The sequence below is a fragment of the Carcharodon carcharias genome, chromosome 2 (genome assembly GCF_017639515.1).
Source record: "Carcharodon carcharias isolate sCarCar2 chromosome 2, sCarCar2.pri, whole genome shotgun sequence".
Classification (NCBI taxonomy): Eukaryota; Metazoa; Chordata; class Chondrichthyes; order Lamniformes; family Lamnidae; genus Carcharodon; species Carcharodon carcharias.
The window spans coordinates 27,505,968-27,526,108 of record NC_054468.1 but is presented as its reverse complement, the minus strand read 5'-3'; the positions used below and the strand labels follow the sequence as shown (position 1 = coordinate 27,526,108).

Below are 20,141 nucleotides of genomic sequence, written 5' to 3'. Positions count from 1 at the left end.
GGACCAAATTTTAGGAACTGAGAGATCAGGGATTTAGGAGAAAATGTGATATCTATTTCCTTCAAGGAAAAAAAGCTAGAAAACAAGAGAATTTGTCTTCTTTCCCAGTTTCCCTTGAAAATTTGACCTTTAACACCTTCATGATCTCTTGCTACACAATTCCTTAAACACAATACTGTGCTTTTAATTTAAACATTTTGGGTCTCAAGTAATATTCTACCCCACTCTGTAGCCCAAGAAATCACTAAGTCCTCAGGACTGAGCCTTTTCACATTGCTTTGTAGACCATCCCGTCTCCCTGATAAAACATTTTAGAAGAATGCTGATAGAAAGCAAGACTGCCATCATCTCTGTTGCTACTCTCACACTGATAAGAAACATTTGTGCAAAGAGGCAGATTAATGTCTAGATTTTGCTGGTGAACCTGCCAAATGTTCTCACCATTCTGTGGTAGTGCTCTCTGTAAAAGGTCTGGATCCTCATCATGAGCATTCGACCATGGGTATTTTGCACTGTTAGCCGTCTGTAGTACGGTTGGCAAATCACGTTGATTGCAATCAGGGCTGAACTCTGTGTCGAGTGAACAGTGAATCTGTTCAACATTACCTGAAGTAGTTGGCAATTTTGATTTGCTCTCTGCCTCAGCTCTATTATTGAGCTTGGATTCAGTTACAGTTGGACAAGTCATCACATTTGCATGGATATCATTTTGGTAGTTCAACGATACTTCCTCATCTTCACAAACAGAACGCTTTATTAAGTGTTTTCTTTGGTGCATACCAAGTGCAGCTGCTGTTTTGCATACCTTAAAACATTGGAAACAAGTATGTTCCTTTCCTTCCTGCAGAGCACGCTTTCTTTCCAAGTGTCTCTGTTCATGATTCTTCTTAGTTGTCAAGTAAAGGAAACGCTGAGAGCAGAAGTGACAACGGTACCGCTTCTCCCCAGTGTGGATCCTTTCATGTTTCTTGAGAGTTTCACTCAAAGTGAAGGCCTTGTTGCAGTAGAGGCACACAAACTCTTTAACACCCAAATGAATGCGTTCATGTTTGTGGAGATTTCCTAGGACTGAAAACCGTCGTCCGCAAGTTTTGCAGGAGAAAGGTTGCTCACCGGTATGACACCTTATGTGCATCTTCAAGGTAGAAGAGTTTCGAAATAACTTTGTGCAGATAGTACATGAATAAGGCTTTGTAGTTGAGTGGCATTTTAGTTGTCTTTCCATTTCTTCTTCGGTATATTTTATTTTATCACCAAGTGTACAGCTTAACTCTTGAGATACATCACTAACCTCTTTATTTATAGAAATTCCTTCTAGGATGTCAAAATCCTGTCCTTCTCTGGTAGTAGAAATTGGAACTGAGTGGCTCACAACCTTGCGTCCACTTTTCTTCGTCCATCTAGATTTCCTCAATTTATGAAATCCTTTGGCTCTCTTTTTTGGTTTATATGTATAGTAAGGCCGCCAAAGTTTGTCATTTGAATCATGGTCACTCATTTCATCACACGTTTCAATGCCTCCAGCAGGATCTGCAATACTTCCAACTGGATCTGTGAGACTAGGTGACTTGGTAATGTGTTCTTCATTTTCTTCCATTTTAATATCCTGGACCATCTTTTCTTCATTTAGAATCATCCATTTAGGCTTTCTACCTTTTTTACGGAACTGTTTGGACCCAGTCATCTGTCTTTGCACAACTGCTTTATCCCCAATCTTCACTGTGATTTGGCAAAGAGGAGCTACCTGACTGTCTGTGGAGGTTCCAGGGAAGGCAGGTTTTGCAATATAGGTTTCTGTTCGGCTTCCTCCAGAAAAGGTACTTGAATGATTCTTTTGTGTAGTCCCTTGTCCAGTGACTTGTCCACTTCCCTTTGTCATTTCTGCTGCCTTCTTATATGCACCTTTATTCTGCAATTTAACACAATCTTTAGAAATATTTTTCCTTGGATTTGTGTCTGAGGAATCATTGCTCAGATTGGTCTGTAGAAGTGGCTGATAAGCATCATTACCAGACTGTACTCCAGTGCTGTATGTAATGACAGAAGAAAATGCATTCCCATGCTTTATAACAGATGAAACCCTATTGCTGTGCATTATTACAGAGGGAACTTTGTGCCCATAGTTAATAACAGAAAGACTTGCACTTTGCACATTAGTGGCCAAGCCTTGTTGCCCGTTATCAGCAATACCTTTATCATTATTGTAGGTTTCATTTCTTGTTGAAGTGCAAGAAAGCAAGGGGTCATTAAGATGGCAGCTAGTGGAAAGACTGCCGTCTTCACATTCGACTGAGAGGCATGTTTCTCTTGCACCTCCTTCAGCCAATTCATCCTGAGCTGTAATGAGGGACACCGATGTACAAAGGGAAGACTGCTGTGAAGGAATAGTTTCTGAAGAAAGCAACTTGTCCTGCAAATGCTCTGATGTAGATGATAGGTTACTGATGGAAAAGTGACCGACATCAAGAGAACTCATATTTTCATCAGCTGAAGAAACTCCAATTACTTGATTATCGTTGCGATTATCTGGACAAGATCGAGTGTAAGTTTTGTAAGGTCTTTTTTGTAGCTTCATAGGTAGAAGCCTATAGAGTTTAAATGGATACATCTTGGCCCTGTATCCACCACTTACTGCTTTCTTGTTTGTGGGAAGACCTGGGTCAATGCCATGAAAAGATTTCTGATGGGTTTTCAAAGTATAGTAGGTCATAAAGGTCTCCAAGCAAAAGATGCATTGATATCGTCTTTCTCCAGTGTGCCATATTTCATGTTTAGTACGATATTCGGCTAATGCAAATACCTTATTGCAATAATGGCAGGGATAAGTTCTCCGCCAAGAATGAACATTGGCGTGTCTCTTTAAGCTGGACAGAGTTACATAGGAACGCTTGCAAACACTACAAAAATACAAAATGTGTCCCTCAACAACTTTTACAAAGTGTTCTGGTTCTGGTGAGCTGCTGCCTCTCCTTGACCGCACCAAATTCACTGAGTGCTTGTTGGGATTTTCTACTTCTAAAGGATGGGAAATTGAATTTGGATCTTCTTCACTACTGGCAACTTCATTGTCGCTGGAAAAATTCTCTATTTGCTCATCAGTTGATTCATGATCAGACACAGCTGTTCCTGGTCCTCTGCAAAGATGCTCATGAGTCTGCAGTCTCTTCAGATGAACAAATGGTCTACCACAGTGCCTGCAAGATAAGGGCTTTTCTAAAAGCGTTGTGTGGATCTGAGAATGAACATTCAATGATACTCGAGTGCTAAAAGACCGTGGGCAATATTTACAGTTGTAAGCAGTTTGGGGTGAGACTGCTGGCACAGTTTCAGACCAAACAGCATTAGGTACTGATTTGCTCACGTTTGCCATAGGAGGAGAATCTTTCTCTGCATCATTGCCTCCACTTATAGTTTCCTCAGTATTCACATTAGGTCCATTTAATGGGCAAGTAACTGGCACAAAATTTACTGGGCTACTATCACTTGCAGTTTGTAATGCGTTCAAGTTAAATCGTAGAACCTTAAAGCCAGTTGTGCTGGCAATGTTCAATGGCTGGGGGGCTTTGCAGATTTGGTCTTTCAACTGCATCTCCTGTACAGCGCCAGAATTAAAAGTATTGCTATTAAGGTTACATAAAGGCTTTTCGTTTTCTTCCATAGGTTCCTGTACTTGAAGATCATAAGAAGGATCAATATTTTGCTGATCTTTTCTATTAGAAGAAACAGCATAGGAATGTTCAGCAAAAGTATGAGCAGGTGTCTGCTGTACGCCATTTGCATCCTGGCCACCACATACCATGGACAGCTTTTCAGTTTCTATTGCTTTTTTGTTGACATTAGTTGTTAAGTCAACTGGAAAATACATGTCAGAGCCAGCCTGCATGTCGAAAATTGAAAATGCATTTGTGATTCGGGGTCCATTTACAAAATGGAAATCTTCACTGCCTTTGTCACTCACAGAATTGCAGACCTCTGCTTTGAGATTTTGAAGGCTTGTTGGCATGGAGAGGGAAGAAGCAGGAGAAACTGACTGAGAAGAATTAGGTGAACAGCTGTAGAGGGCATCTACAGATCCAACATGTTGCTGAGGGATGGGCGTCAGATTTTCCAAAAATGATATCCCTAATCTTTTCCCAGCATCAACAAGGTCTTTAACTCTCTCAGACCCTTTGACAATCACTTTTGCACTGTAGATGAAATGCAGTATTTCTGCAAACACATCTGCCTTGAAGTCAGGCAGTTCCAGGATATGGCCAACCAACCACAGCTCCTGGCTTGAAAAGAGGTTCTTAAAGTAAACACTGGATGCTGCCAAGACATTTTTGTGGGCTTTAAACTTGGCATCTTCCACAACAATGGTAACATCACAGAAGACACCTTTGGTGCGCTGTTCGTTTAAGCAACAAAGAACAGTCTGGCTGTGGGAATTGTCCATCATATCTGTACTTGAAGGCATGACAATCATCTGGAAAGAAAATAAATGAATTCAAGTCAGCGCTAGAAATTGAATCAATTCTGACTAAACGTACATCAAGGATTTATCTGGATCTTATATCTATAGCTATACATTAAAAAATACGTATAAACACATTTGAAGCTTTATTCTAAGTTTTTTGACGTTAATGTGAAGAAGCTGCTGTTATGCTGTCATTACATGGTACAAAAAAGTTTTCCTAAAATGACTTAAGTAAAGTTGCTTCCTTCACATTGCACACAAGCTTATAGAGTCTAAAAATTCACATGCAAAGGCCCCTGGCAAAAGAAAATCTGCTAATATTTTGTGTGGAATCATCCTGGCGTTTGGTGGTGGTGGTGGTGGTGGTGGGGTAGTATCGCAAAAGCCCGTTGGGATGTTTTCCCGACACAGTCCCGCCCCGGGGGTGGGCTGCCAGCCACGCGGCTGAATGGCCAAGCGGCTCCAAGTCCAGGGAACCGTTATTCCCACCGAGCTGAAAGGGACTTTCTTGGTGTCAGACGGAGGCGCCATCGGGGCCTCCCCCGCCCCAAACAAACTCCTCCCGCTGATTGAGCCCGCAATTAAGTCACACTCGTTCCTGTTCCCCGCGCCGCACTGGTGACCCCCCAACAAACACCTGTGAGCTTTCGGCTCTCAAACATCTCCCCGCGGCCTCCCCGAGCGGCTCTCTATTTGAGGTCCCTGTGCTTAGTGTTCATCTCCCTCTGCAGCAGGGCCTAGGTAGGGCCTGCTGGCCGGTGTCCAGGCTGCAGAGTGACCGACTCTCTCTCGTTGGGCCTCCCACATCAACAGCAAGAAAAGGTAAAGGTAGAGTAGGCCGCATCCTCTCTCCATTATTTCCCATGTCGGCAAGTGAATCCACCCTTTGTTCCTCTCTGCTATATTTCTATATCTATCAAAAAAAAAATATATATATATATATATATACACACACACAGAAATATATATAAATATATATATAAAAAAACATTTAAACAGTGTTGAGGTGCACTTGGTCTATGTAAATATTTAAACAGTGTTGAGGTGCACTTGGTCTATGTAAACATTTGAACAGTGTTGAGGTGAACTTGGTCTATGTAAACATTTAAACAGTGTAGAGGTGAACTTGGGCATGGTGGGATGTAAAATTTTCTTTTACAAGGTGCGTTGGTGGCCAGGCTAGCATCTGTTGCCCATCCCTGAAGGAGGGTTAACCCTGGTCGATATCTGTCCCTCAATCAACATCACAAAACAAAAAGATCATCTTGTCATTATCACATTGTCAATCACAAGTGTTGGTGGAATATAGATGTCAGTGATGCCAACACAACCAAAGCAGAAGGTGGTAGTGAATTGGCAGAATTGCCTTTGCTACCCTTTTGCCCAAGTTACCTCTACTAAAATTGATGGAACTGAATATAGGATGAGGCATATGATAAATGGTCAATGTGATAAAGCCAACTTTGCATCACCACCCATGTTCAATTTCACCCCCAAGAGCTGTTAATATAAATAATTTGAGGTTACAGTTTGAACACGGTTTTCCATTAATATTTGATTCAATACAAGTGTTGTTGAGAGTAATTTAGGTAATCAGCAGTACTGGTAGAGGGTTGGCAGCCATTATGTGAACCACAGCAATAGTTCTAAAAATCAGTTGTTACAATCCCCTTGGAGATCAATAACTTTAGAAAAGGAAGTTCAAACTTCCAGTTGATAGCTGAAAGGATAACATGACAAGATTTCATGTTTTCTTAAATTCATGCATGGGATGTGGGTGTCACTAGCTAGGCCAGCATTATTGAACCGTTGCAGTCCATGTGGTATAGGTACACCCACAGTGTTTTAGGGAGGGAGTTCGAGGATTTTGACCCATTGACAGTGAAGGAACAGCGATATTGATCCAAGTCACATGGTGTGTGGCTTGGAGGAGCACTTACAGGTGGTGGTGTTCCCGTGCATCTGCTGCTCTTCTCCTAGGTGACAGAGGTGGTGTGTTTGGAAAGTGCTGTTGAAAGAGCCTTAGTGAGTTGCTGTGGTGCATCTTGTTCATAGTACACACTGCTGCCACTATATGCCAGTGGTGGAGGCAGTGAATATTTGGATGGGGTGCCAATCGAGTGGGCTGCTTATCATGGATGGTGTCAAACTCCTTGAGTGTTCTTGGAGCTGCACTCATCCAGGCAAGTGGAGATGATTCCATCACATTCCTGACTTATGCCTTCTGGATGGTGGACAGGTTTTGGGGAGTCAGGAGGTGAGTTAGTCGCCACCAAATTCCCAGCCTCTGACCTACTCTTGTAGCCACAGTATTTATATGGCTAGTCCAGTTCAATTTCTGGTTGATGATAAGCCCCAGGATGTTGATAGAAGGGGTTTCAGCGATGATAATGCCATTGAATGTCAAGGGGTGATGGTTAGATTCTCTCTTGTTGGAGATGATCATTGTCTGACTTGTGTGGTGCAAATGTTACTTGCCACTTGTCAGCCTAAGCCTGAATATTGTCCAGGTCTTGCTGCATTTGGACATGAACTGCTTCTGTATCTGAGGAGTTGCGAATGGTGTTGAACATTGTGTAATCATCAGCGAATATCCCCACTTCTGATCTTATGATGGAAGGAAAGTCATTGATGAAGCAGCTGAAGTTGTTTGGGCCTAGGATACTACAGCAGTGATATCCTGGAACTGAGATGATTGACTTCCAACAACCACAACCATCTTGTTTTGTGCTAGGTATGATCCCAACCAACAGAAAGTTTTTCCCGATTCCCATTGACTCCAGTTTTCTCGGGCTCCTTGATGTCATATTCGGTCAAATTCTGCTTTGATGTCAAGGGCAGTCACTCTCAGCTCACCTTGGGAGTTCAGCTCTTTTGCCCAGGTTTGAACCAAGGCTGAAATGAGGTCAGGAGCTGAGTGATCCTGACAGAACCCAAACTGAGTGCCAGTGAGCAGGTTGTTGCTAAGCAAGTGCCGCTTGATAGAACTATTGATGACCCCCTTCCATCACTTGACTGATGGAACACTTGAGAGTTGACTGATGATCGAGAACTGACTGATGGGGCGGGAATTGGCCAGGTTGGATTTGTTCTGCCGTTTGTGTACTGGACATACCTGAGCAATTTTCCACATTGCTGGCTAGATGCCAGTGTTGTAGCTGTACTGGAACAGCTTGGCTAGGGGCGCAGCAAGTTCTGGAGCACAAGTCTTCAGTACCATTGCTGGAATATTGTCAGGGCCCTTTGCCTTTGCAGTATCCAGTGCCTTCAGCTGTTTCTTGATAACATGTGGAGTGAATTGAATTCGCTGAAGACTGACATCTGTGATGCTGGAGACCTCCTGAGGAGGCCGAGATGGATCATCCACTCGGCACTTCTGGCTGGAGATTGTTGGAAATGCTTCAGCCTTATCTTTTGCACTGATGTACTGGGCTCCCCCATCATTCAGGTTGGGGATATTTGCAGAGCCTCATCCTCCAGAGAGTTGTTTAATTGTCCACAACCATGGATGTGGCAGGACTGCCAAGCTTAGATCTGATCCATTGGTTGTGGAATTGCTTAGCTCTGTGTAACTCATGCTGCTTACACTGTTTGGCATGCAATTAGTCCTGTGCTGTAGCTTCACCAGGTTGACACCTCATTTTTAGGTATGCCTAGTGCTGGTCCTGGCATGCCCTCCTGCACTCTTCATTGAACAAGGGTTGATCCCCTGGCTTGGTGGTAATGTAAGAGTGGGGGATATGCTGGGCCATGAGGTTACAGATTGTGTTTGAGTATAATTCTGCTGTTGCTAATGGCTCAGAGCACCTCATGGTTACCCAGTCTTGAGTTGCTAGATCTGTTTAAAATCTATCCCATTTAGCAGAGTGGTAGTGCCACACAACAGGATGGAAGGTATCCTCAATGTGAAGACAGGACTTTGCCTCTGCAAGGACTAAGTGGTGGTTACGTCCTACCGATACTGTCACAGACTGATGCCTCTGCGGCAGGTAGATCGGTGAGGATGAGGTCAACTATGTTTTTCCCTCACCACCTCCCTCAGGCCAAATCTAGCAGCTATGTCCTTTAAGACTTGGCCAACTCGGTCAGTAGTGGTGCTATCCAGCCATTCTTAGTAATGGAGATTGAAGTCCCCCTCACCAGAATATATTCTGCACCCTTGGCACTTTCAGTGCATCCTCCAAGTGGTATTGAACATGGAGGAGTACAGATTCATCAGCTGAGATGGGGGGGAGGGGGGGGTGGTGGGTAGGGAGAGGAAAGGAGGGGTGTTGTTGCGGTACGTGTCCCTTGTCCACATTTGACCTGATGCTATGAGACTTCATGGGGTCCAGAGTCGATGTTGAGGACTCCCAGGGCAACTCCCTCCTGACTGTATACCACTGTGCTGCCACCTCTGCAGTGGGAAAGGACTTACCGAGGAATGGTGATGGTGGTGTCTGGGACATGATCTCTTAGGTATAATTCTGAGTGTATGACTAGTCTGAGATACAGCTCTGGCACAATCCACCAGATGTTAGTAAGGAGGACTTTGCAGGGTCGACAGGGCTGTGTTTGCCTGTCATTTCTGGTACCTAATATTCAATGACTCCACCTCTACTGCCTTCTGAGGCAGAGAGTTCCAAAGTTGCACAACTCTCAGAAGAAATTCTCAATTCTATCCTAAAAGGGCAACCCCTAGTTCTGGACTCGTCCACTAGAGGAAACATCCTTTCCATGTCCACCCAGTTAAGACTGTTCAGGATCTTATACTTCAATCAAGTCACCCCTCACTCTTCTAAACTGCAATGGAAACAAGCCCAGTATGTCCAAACCTTCCTCATAAGACAACCCAGTCATTCCAGGTATCAATCTAGTAAACCTCCTCTGAAGCGCCTCCAACGCACTTACATCCTTCCTTAAATAAGGAGGCCAAAACTGCACACAGTATTCAAGATGTGATCTCACCAATGCCCTGTATAACTGAAACAAAATCCTTACTTTTCTGTTCAATTTCTCTCATAATAAACGATGGCATTCCATTGCTTAATTACTTGCTATGGATTTCTTTCCGTTCCTTTCCCAGCCTGGTAATTTTTAAACCCAGAACTATCTTTCACGATGAGGTGCTTTTCTGGCAATTCTCCTTCTAGCACAAGCTAGGCAAATCTTCCAGCCTTATTTATTATCCTCATGAATTTGGTCTTTTCAATCTGAGCGTGAGTTCCCACCTGCATGCCTGCCTGGTAAACCATAGACACTTTCGGCATCCAGCTGTTTACTCTCTCTCGGATCCTGTCAGACTCCTGTGTAAGTGTGTTTCAGGGATATCTTAGAAATCATCCCTTCCCCTCTCAAAACCCATCTCCACGGCAGTATGAATCACAGGGGCCTTGTTTCCATGTAGAAATGCTGATTGGCCATCCTCAAGACCCAACTCTTCTTCATCTTGGAAGTTAATGGACAGTTTAAAAGCACAACTGTTTACAACTTGACATTCTCAATACCTTAACAAAAACAGAATTACCTGGAAAAACTCAGCAGGTCTGGCAGCATCAGTGGAGAAGATAAGAGTTGACGTTGAGTCCTCATGACCCTTCAGCAGAACATCAGTTCTCCCACAGCTACCTTGACTACAGCTCCTCACATCCCGCTTCCTGTAAGGACTCCATCCCATTCTCTCAGTTCCTTCGCCTCCGTCGCATCTGTTTTGATGCCACTTTCAAAAACAGTTCCTCTGACATGTCTTCCTTCTTCCTTAACTGAGGTTTTCCATCCACGGTGGTTGACAGGGCCCTCAACCGTATCCGGCCCATCTCCCACGCATCCGCCCTCACACCTTCCTCTCCCTCCCAGAACCACGATAGGGTCCTTCTTGTCCTCACTTATCACCCCACCAGCCTCCGCATTCAAAGGATCATCCTCCGCAATTTCTGCCATCTCCATCATCATACCACCATCAAACACATCTTCCTTCACCCCCCCAGAGGCATTCCACAGGGATCGTTACCTCTGGGACACCCTGGTCCACTCCTCCATCACCCCCTACACCTCAACCCCCTCCCACGGCACCTCCCTATGCAACTGCAGAATGTGCAACACCTCCCCCTTTACTTCCCCTCTCCTCACCGTCCAAGGGCCCAAACACTCCTTTCAAGTGAGGCAGCATTTCACTTGCACTTCCCTCAATTTAGTCTAATGCATTTGATGCTCCCAATGAGGTTTCCTTTATATTGGAGACACCAAATGCAGAGTGGGTGACTGCTTTGCGGAACATCTTCGGTCTGTCTGCAAGTATGACCCAGACCTCCCTGTCGCTTGCCATTTCAACACTCCACCCTGCTCTCGTGCCCAGATGTCCGTCCTTGGCCTGCTGCAATGTTCCAGTGAAGCTCAACGCAAACTGGAGGAACAGAATTTCATCTTCTGACTAGGCACTTTACAGCCTTCTGGATTGAATATTGAGTTCAACAATTTTAGATCATGAACTCTCTCCTCCATCCCCATCCTCTTTCTGATCCCCCTTTTTTCCAATAATTTATATAGATTTTTCTTTTCCCACCTATTTCCATTATTTTTAAATGTATTTCCATCCATTGTTTTATCTCTACCTTTTAGACTATTTTGATCCCCCCACCCCACCCCCACTAGGGCTATCTGTATCTTGCTTGTCCTGCTTTCTACCCTTAATGTCACCTATTAGCACATTTCTTAGCTAATATCACCACTGTCAACACCTCTTTGTCCTTTTGTCTATGACATCTTTTGGCAATCTCCACCTATCACTGGCCCTCTATCCAGCTCTACTTGTCCCACCCCCACCTTAAACCAGCTTATATTTCACCTCTCTATTTTTCCTTAGTTCTGTTGAAGAGTCATACGGACTCAAAAAGTTAACTGTGTTCCTCTCTGCAGATGCTGTCAGACCTGCTGAGTTTTTCCAGGTATTTTGTTTTTGTTTTGCAATTATAAACTTGGTGCACATTTTTGAGAGTGATGCCCCTACTGGAAATGCCCCACTTTAGGAACTCAGTGCTGAGGTCCAGTTCTCAGGGTGCATACCAGGCATCATTTTGAATGCCAATTGTTTGACTTAATTTTAAAATCCAGCTAGTTTGATTAACATCACCCTTAAAAATAAATATTTATCAAAGTTTCCAACTGGCCAGTATCCAATCATAAGTGTCACTCCTAACATTTTACTGATGATGGCAGCACTGGGCCAAATGCTGCTCCAACCTTGCATCATATAAGAAATAGGGACAGGACTAGGCCATTTGGCCTTTCAAGCCTGCTCCGTCATTCAATAAAATCATGGCTGAGATCAGCCTCCACTACTCTCAGTGGAAGAGAAGAAATTTCACATCTCCACCTTAAGTGGGAGACTCCTTATTTTTAAAACTGAGCCTCCTAGTCCTGGGTTCTCCCACAAGGAGAAACATTCTCTCAGCAATCACCTTGTCATGCCCTCTCAGAATCTTAAGATTGCCTCTCATTCTTCTGAACTGTAATGAGCATAGGCTCAACCTTTCCTCAGAAGAAAGCACCTTCATCCCAGGAATCAGCCTAGTGAACTTTCTCAGAACTGCTTCCAATGAAAGATATCCCTCCTTTAAATGAGGAAACCAAAACTATACACATTACTCCAGGTGCAGTCTCACCAGTGCACTGCATAGTTGTATGAAAGTAAGGAAGTCTTCCTTCTCCATTCCCCTTGCAACAAAGGCCAACATTCCATTTGCCTTCCTAATTACATTCTGTAACTACAGGCTAACTTTTTGTGATTCATGTACACGAACACTCAGATCCCTCTGTACTGCAGCATTCTGCAGCCTCTCTCCATCTAAATAATATTCTGTGACATCCTTGACCCTGGCACCAGGGAGGTAACATACCATCCTTGAATCACGTCCACGGCCACAGAAATGCCTGTCTGTTCCCCTAACGAATGAATCCCCTATCACTATTGCTCTTCCTTTCTTCTTCTTCCCCTCCTGTACAGCTGGGCCGCTCGTGGTACCACAAGCTTGGCTCTGACTGCATTCCCCTGAAGAACTCGCACTCTCAGCAGCTTCCAAAACGGAAAACCGATTGGTGAGCGGGACTCCTGCACTCCCTGCCTACTTCTCTTGGACTGCCCGGTGTTCACCCATTCCCTCTCTGTCTCCAGGCTCTTAAGCTGCCTGGAAAATCCAGGCAAATGGAGAGGATTTCATCACACTATTGACTTGTGTCTTGTAGATGGTAGGCAGGCTTTGGGAAGTCAGGAGGTGAGTTGCCAGGGGAGTTACTGGGAATTACATAATTCCTAGCCTCTGACCAGCCCAGTCACATAGATAAGGTACCAGGACTGGATGAGATGCATCCAAGGGTACTGAGGAAAGTGAGAGTCAAAATTGCAGAGGCACTAGTGATAATCTTCCAGTCTTCCAATAGACAAAGGCGTGGTGCCATAGGACTGCAGAACTGAGAATGTTACACCCTTGTTCAAAAAGGGGTGCAAGGATAAAACTGGCAACTGCAGGCCAGTCAGTTTGACCTCAGTGGTAGGGAAAATTCTGGAAACTAGTACAGGATAAAATCAACAATCATTTAGACCAACTGTAGGACAATTAAGGAAAACCAGCATGGAATCATCAAGGGAAAATCATATTTAACCAACTTGCTGAAGTTTTTCGAGGAGGTGACAGAGAAGGATGATAAAGGAAACACTGTTGATGTGGTGCATATGGATTTTCAAAAGGCATTTGACACAGTGCCGCACAACAGACATGAGAGCAAAATTCTAGGTCACGGGATAAAAGGGAAAGTAGGCACTTGGATAAGAAATTTACTGAGTGACAAGAAACAGAGTAATGATAAATGGTTAAAGTAAAAGCAAAATACTGCCAATGCTGGAAATCTGGAACAAAAACAGAAAATGCTGGAAGAACTCAGCAGGTCTGACAGCATCTGTGGAAAGAGAAACAAGGTTGATGTTTCAAGTCCATATGACTCTTCTTCAGATAATGATAAATGGTTGTTTTTCAGATTGGAGGAAGGTTTGTAGTGGGGAGTTCCTCAGAAGTCAGTGTTAGGACCTTTGCTCTTCCTGATATATATTAAATGACCTAGACTGTGGTGTGTACATCATGATTTCAAAATTTACAAATATGAAATGAAGATTGGAAATGTCAGCTGTGATGGAGAAGTCTTGAACTTCAAAAGGACAATGGTGGATTGGGCAGACAAGTGGCAGGTGAAGTTCAATGCGGAGAAGAGTGAGGTGATTCATTTTGGCAGGAAAGATATGGTGAGAGGGTGTAAAATAAAGGGGGAACCTCTAAAAGAGGTGCAGGAACAGGGGGACCTCAACGTATATGTAAAATGTAATTGAAGATGGCAGGGCATGTTGAGAGAGCAGTTAAGCAAGCATATAGTGTGTTATGTTTTATTAATAGGGGTATTGAGAATAAGGAAGTCATGTTGAACTTGTATAAGACATTAGTTAGACCTCATCTGGAGTACTGCATCAAGTACTGGGTGCCATACTTGAGGAAGGATGTGAAGGCATTGGAGGTGATACGGAGGAGATTCACCAGAATGATTCCCAGGATGAAGAACTGTAGCTATGAGGTTAGATTGGAGAGGTTGGGATTGTTTTCCTTGGAGAAAAGAAAGCTGAGAGGAGACTTGATAGGGATGTTCAAGATCCTGAGGGGTATGGACAGGGTAATTGCGAAAAATTATTTCCACTTAAGAGAGCATCAAGAACTAGAGGGCACAGATTCAAAATAATTGGCAAAAGGAGTAAATGTAATCTGAGGAAAATATTTTTCACCCGGAGGGTGGTTGGAGACTGGAACAAGCTTCTTGAAAGGGTGGAGGAGGCAGGTTCGATTGAGGTATTCAAAAGGGAATTGGATTGCCACCTGAAAAAAAGAGAATGTGCAAGATTACGGGGATAAGGCAGAACAGTGGGTCTAGGTGGCATGCTCTTTCAGAGAGCCAGTGTAGACTCGATGGGCCAAATGGCCTCCTCCTGCACTCTAAGAATACTGTGATACTGTACTTATATGGCTGGTCCAGTTCACATTCTGATCAATGGTAACTCCCATACTGATAGTGGGGGATTCAGCAATGGGAATGCCATTGAATGTCAAGGGGAGATGGTTAGATTCTCTCTTGTTGAAGATGGTCTTTGCCTGGCATGTTACTTGCCACTTATCAGCCCAAGCCTGAATATTGTCCAGATCTTGTTGCAAATGGAGACTGATTGCTTCAGTAATTGAGGAGTTACAAACGGTACCAAATATTGTGCAATCAGCAACAAACATCCCCACTTCTGAACATATGATGGAGGGAAGGCCATTGATGAAGCAGCTGACTGGTTGAGCTGAGGGCAATAACCTAAGGAACTTCTGCAGCGATGTCCTGGGACTGAGATGAATGACCTCCAGCAACCACAAAACGGTCTTCCTTTGTGATAGGTATGACTCCAACCTGTGGAGCATTGTCCCCCCTGATTCCCATAGACTTCAGTTTTGCTCAGGCTCCTTAATGCCACAGTTGGTCAAATGTTGCTTTGATATCAAGGGGTGTGACTCTCACCTCAGCTCAAGTTCAACTCTTTTGTCCATGTTGGGACTAAGGCTGTAATGAGGTCAGGAGCCTGGTGGAACTCAAACTGAGCATCAGTGAGCAGGTTATTGTTGTGTAAGTACCGCTTGATAGCACAGTCGATGATGACACCTTCCTGATGATCAAGAGTAGATTGATGAGGTGTTAATTGGTCAGGTTAGATTTGTCCTGCTTTTTGTGGACAGGACATACCTGGGCAATTTTCCACACTGTCAGGTAGATGCCAGTGTTGCAGCTGCACCGGAATAGCTTGGCTAGATGCGCAGTTAGTTCTGGAGCACAAATCTTCAGCACTGCTGCCAGAATATTGTCAGGGCCCATGCCTTGTTGCAATATCCAGTGCCTTTCGCTGTTTCTTGATATCACATGGAGCGAATCGAATTGACTGGCATCTGTGAAGCTGGGGACCTCTGGAGGAGGCTGAGATGGATCATCCACTCGGCACTTCTGGTTGAAGATTGTTGCAAATGCTTCAGCCTTGTCTTTTGCACTGATGTGCTGGGCTCCCCTATCTTTGAGGATGGGGATATTTATGAAGCCTGCTCCTCTGTCACTTGTTTAATTGTCCACTACCATTCATGACTGGATGTGGCAGAACTGTGGAGCTTAGATCTGATCCGTTGGTTATGGGATCACTTAGCTCTGTCTATCGCATGCTACCTCTACTGTTTGGCATGCAAGTAGACCTGTGCTGTAGCTTCAGTCGGCTAACACTTCATTTTTGGGTATGCCTGGTACTGCTCCTGGAGTGTGACTGCATTAATATTGAAATCTGACCTATTGTGAAATCAAAATAGAGCCTCAAGATGAATGGACCTAAATTAATTGATAAAATTATGTTTATAAAAATTGATTAAAGCATGTGCATCTATCATTGAATCTCCATTTTGTATAGTCTGATTGACAATCTGTGGTAAACATGTAACTAGTCACTTTGCTTTTGTTTTTATTTCAGATTTCCAGCATCCACAGAATTTTGCTTTTACTTGTTCCTTCCCCTTTGTTTCATGATCTTCCAAAGTCACTTGTTAGCTTTTGACTCCATCACCTCTTCACCCCCTGCAAAAATCTATTCTTCTTTAGCCTCTTATTAGTTTTCTGAATAACAGTTTTGACCTATGCTGACTTTTCCAGCACATATTTTAGAGTGGTGCGTAGAGTCCTCCACAAAGCTCTCTTTTTAACTTCACCATTTGAAAAAAGAAACCTGAATATATGAGAGATGAAGTGAAAGAAACATTACAGAAACCGTGAAGCCAAGGCTGCTTGAGACCATGAATTTGATGGCTACAGGCAGGAGATAAGGGTTACTTGAGCCTGGGAGCTTCAAATTGGGGGTTGAAAAAGCAAGACTGTTGGCCTACAGTTGAGAAGAGAAACTGTAGTGCTGAGATTGGTTGTCAGCGGATTTAGTGATGGGCCTATGAGTGCGACAATGCAGTGTTCCCCAAAACAGCACATTAGTCAGAACTATCCTGGATTGAAATTCTCTAACAGAAACACCAATATTTATGGTTTAGTAGCATGGCTAGAGTGATCTGGGTAAGGAGAGAAGGGTTTTCAAAAAAGATGTCCAAGAGAAGGTTCTCCAGCCTCAAAGTGCTAAACAATTAATTTAAGAATAATTGATGAACAACAGCATCACATAGCATGGCCTTCACATAAAATTATTAGAGGGGAGAATTTCGATGTTATTTTGAGATGACTTTATACCAGTCCTCAAAGCCTGCGTAGTGAATTCTCAATCCCATTCCTTCATATAAAATGAACACACCAACCAGAATCAGACAAGTACTTAAATTTTAAAGTAATTATTAGAGAGGCTTAAGACACATGTGATTATTAAATATATGATGTTTCTCAGAAAGAAATGAGAGGGTGGGGTGCGAGTGAGAAGAATTACTTTGCTCATCATCTGTGGTGACAATGAAAATTAGGGACCAAAGTAATTCTTGCCACAAAGGCAAAGTATTGGTACAAAAACATGTCTTTAACACAGCAAACTGTGTTTGACTGTGGTGTTTTACAATCCTAACTCCGTACTGGGAGCTATTGAGATCAGGCATATACCTCAATTAATTTTCCTCAACTTCAGTCAGAGGGAACTAGACTCAAGGACACCTAATTGGGCCCCCTAAATCCAACTTGCTCCCCACACAAAGGAAGAAGAGTTTCTAAGATAAAGTCAAGAGTTTTACCCTCTTTCCAATAGTCCAAATTTCAATTTTCCTGGATACAAGGGTCTGGGTAAACAACTCCTTAGTAGATATTCCCCCACCAACAAAGGAATAGGAGTTGGGTTCACTCAGTGTTTTATATGGAAGACTAGGTGAGACAATTTAAGTTTCTACAATACACATATTTATTATAACATGAAAGCAGCAATCTGGTGGTTATATAAAGAGCATAGTTTGCAAAGCTAAATAAATCCTGAAAAGAAAGGATAACTAGTTCTTATTTCTATAAGAGAATCCAAAATTCAAAGATAAGATTTCCGGGAGAAAGTAAGGATATCCATCAAATATTAAAAAAAGTGATATTATCTTATTTCCCGACTATGAGAGATTCGCTATGTTCAAAACTGGTCTTGAAGTCAATCTACGAGAATCTAATGAACCTGAAGAGTTGAGTTCAGGTTGATGAATTTTAGGGTTATATCATTAATGGTTACATGGAAGATGTTCATTTGATCAATAATAGACCACCTCCTATTAGTATCCTATATTTAGTGAAGGGACCACCTATTACAACAATTCCTAGATGATGTTATTTTGAATTTATTCCTGAAAACTGGATTTTGTGAGACAGTCATGTTGGTCAAGGTTGCTTAGTCAAGGTACTGCATCCAGTAAGATACTTGAACTTGAGGCCTAGCATTTCGTTTTACCTGTTTTGTGGTTTTACTTACCAGAGCCCGTACTGTAGCTTACATGCTGCTGTCATAGCAAGAATCCCCAAGGTAGTGCTTTTTAGAAACGTAGAAAATAGGAGCAGGAGTAAGTCATTCGGCCCTTCGAGCCTGCCCTGATATTCAATATGATCATGGCTGATCCTCAGTGTCAAATTCCCGTGCTCTCCCCATACCCCTTGATGACTTTAGAACCTAGAAATTACGGCTTGCCCAGCGTGAAACGCGACTCCTGAGAACAGCAGGAGGGGGCGGGCAGCAGCGGGACTGCAATGTCTGCCGGGTCCAATGGTGACCCGGCGGCCTGTTTAAAGAGCGCTCAGGCAGCCTTACGAAGGCTGTCAACCATGGCCAGCAGAAGGGCTTCCAAAGCGCTGCTGGTGAGCAGGCCAGGCAGGTTAGCGTGGCACTGTGCCCCTTGCTTCTCGGACGAGTGCCTTGCTGCGCTCCTCGAGGAGGTGGCAGCATGGTGTGAAATCCTCGTTCCATGGGATGGAAGGAGGAGGCCCCCACATATGACCAAATATGTCTGGGAGGAGGCGGCAGAGATTTTGAGTTCGCACAATGTGGTGTGACGCACCTGGGTTCAGTGCCACAAGCATTTCAACAACCTTTTGCACTCGGGAAGGACAAGTACCGTCACTTAACACAGCAGTTAGGTTCCCCCCGGGCCCAAACTCTGAATCTAGTAGCTGCATTGAATCATTCATGGCACATGATCTTCATTGGGTGGGCCAGCATTTATTGCCCATGCCTAGTTCACCCTAAGGGGTTTGTGCTGAGCTGGATGTGGTAGACTGACACCTACAATACTGTTTTGGGGGCTACCTCAAGGATCTGCACCTAGGCACAGTGCTGAAACTCCGAAACATGTCAAAGTCAGGCTGCTGACATACGGTGGAGAACTTCCAGGTGGTGGGACACCTATCCATCTGCTGCCCTTGGCGTTCCATGTGCTTGTGTGTCCTTGCTTTGGAAGGTTATACTGTGTGGGTGGCAAATGTGATGGAGGCAGAAAGTTGGCAGGGGGGCGGGGGTCAGCCCTGGCTGCTTGGTGTGAGCGTGGGGCTGCTCCAGGGTCACGATTCACTGGAGCCCTGCAATGTTTCACTCAGGTGGAAGTGGCAGAGTTGCAATGGTAATCCAGGTACAGGTTGGACTAATCAAGGTTCCTCTCTCCTTTTCAGGAGAAGTCTGCACACAATAACACAGAGCGGATGCGGACTGGCGGAGGCCAGGTACAGTTGGCCATTATAACCAGATACAAGCAGGAGGCGATGGAGCTGGAGAGGTGCCATGTGCCCAGGTCCACCAGTGGCGATGAGGCTGGGCGCCTGGGGTAGGTAAGAGTGCCATGCACTGAGGTTGCCATGTGTGTCCCAGCAGCCATTCCACTGTTGACTGTTTAGTGATTTAAGCTTCCAGCATGGGTTTCCTATTGATTATGGAAGGAGGAATGCATACTGATCCAGGGTCCAGGCATGCACATTGACATTGTCTTGAACTAACCAAATGTCCTTGTTCTTCCTTTCAGCATCACCGGAGCAGGGCCAGGACAAGGAGCTGCCACTAACACTTGAGGGCCCAGAAAAATTACAAGCACTAGCGTCACACCATCTCTGCCCGGCAGGCACCAGCGCAGATACAGTCAACTCGGTGGGAACTGGATCATCGGCTAGTGTCCCGGGGCACAACGGTGAGGGTACTTCACACTCGCTTGAGGTGCAGGAGGAGACAGAGAGTGCCCATGGCGCCAGCAGACAGAGGACTGCAGGGGACCAGGAACATGCTTAGTTGGTGGCTGATAATGTGCCGATGGAGTCATCCCTGAGGCAGCAGATACTGGAAGTTCAGCAGGGTGTGCGGGAGGATCTGGCGAAGATACATGAGGCTTTGCATGGCATGGTCTCCATGATGAAGGAGTCCATGCAGAAAATTAGCAATGCATTGCCCCTCATGGCTGAGCACAATGCTTCCTCCATGGAGAGAATGGCAACTTTTGTGAAGAGGCTCCTCCAGGAGAACAATCAGAGCTTCCTGGTGTTGCACTCGGACCCGCACAGCGGCACTGACCTCAGCTGGTCAGTGTCAGTGTGGGAAATGGATTGGGCACCAAGTATCCCAGCTAGGTGTCCATCGATCAATGGTGAGCAGGGTGGTCCGAAGCAACCTCACGTC

General features: G+C 44.4%; 1 protein-coding gene across 1 annotated transcript; it reads right to left on the bottom strand.

The window, feature by feature from the left end:
* Positions 1-268: 268 nt before the first annotated feature.
* zbtb38 (zinc finger and BTB domain containing 38) lies at positions 269-4,465 on the bottom strand. Its single transcript, XM_041204665.1, has 2 exons — positions 4,079-4,465; positions 269-4,030 (listed from the first exon to the last, which is right to left on the bottom strand). Exons 1-2 carry the CDS (start codon positions 4,463-4,465, stop codon positions 269-271), a joined length of 4,149 nt encoding a protein of 1,382 aa, XP_041060599.1.
* Positions 4,466-20,141: the final 15,676 nt, after the last annotated feature.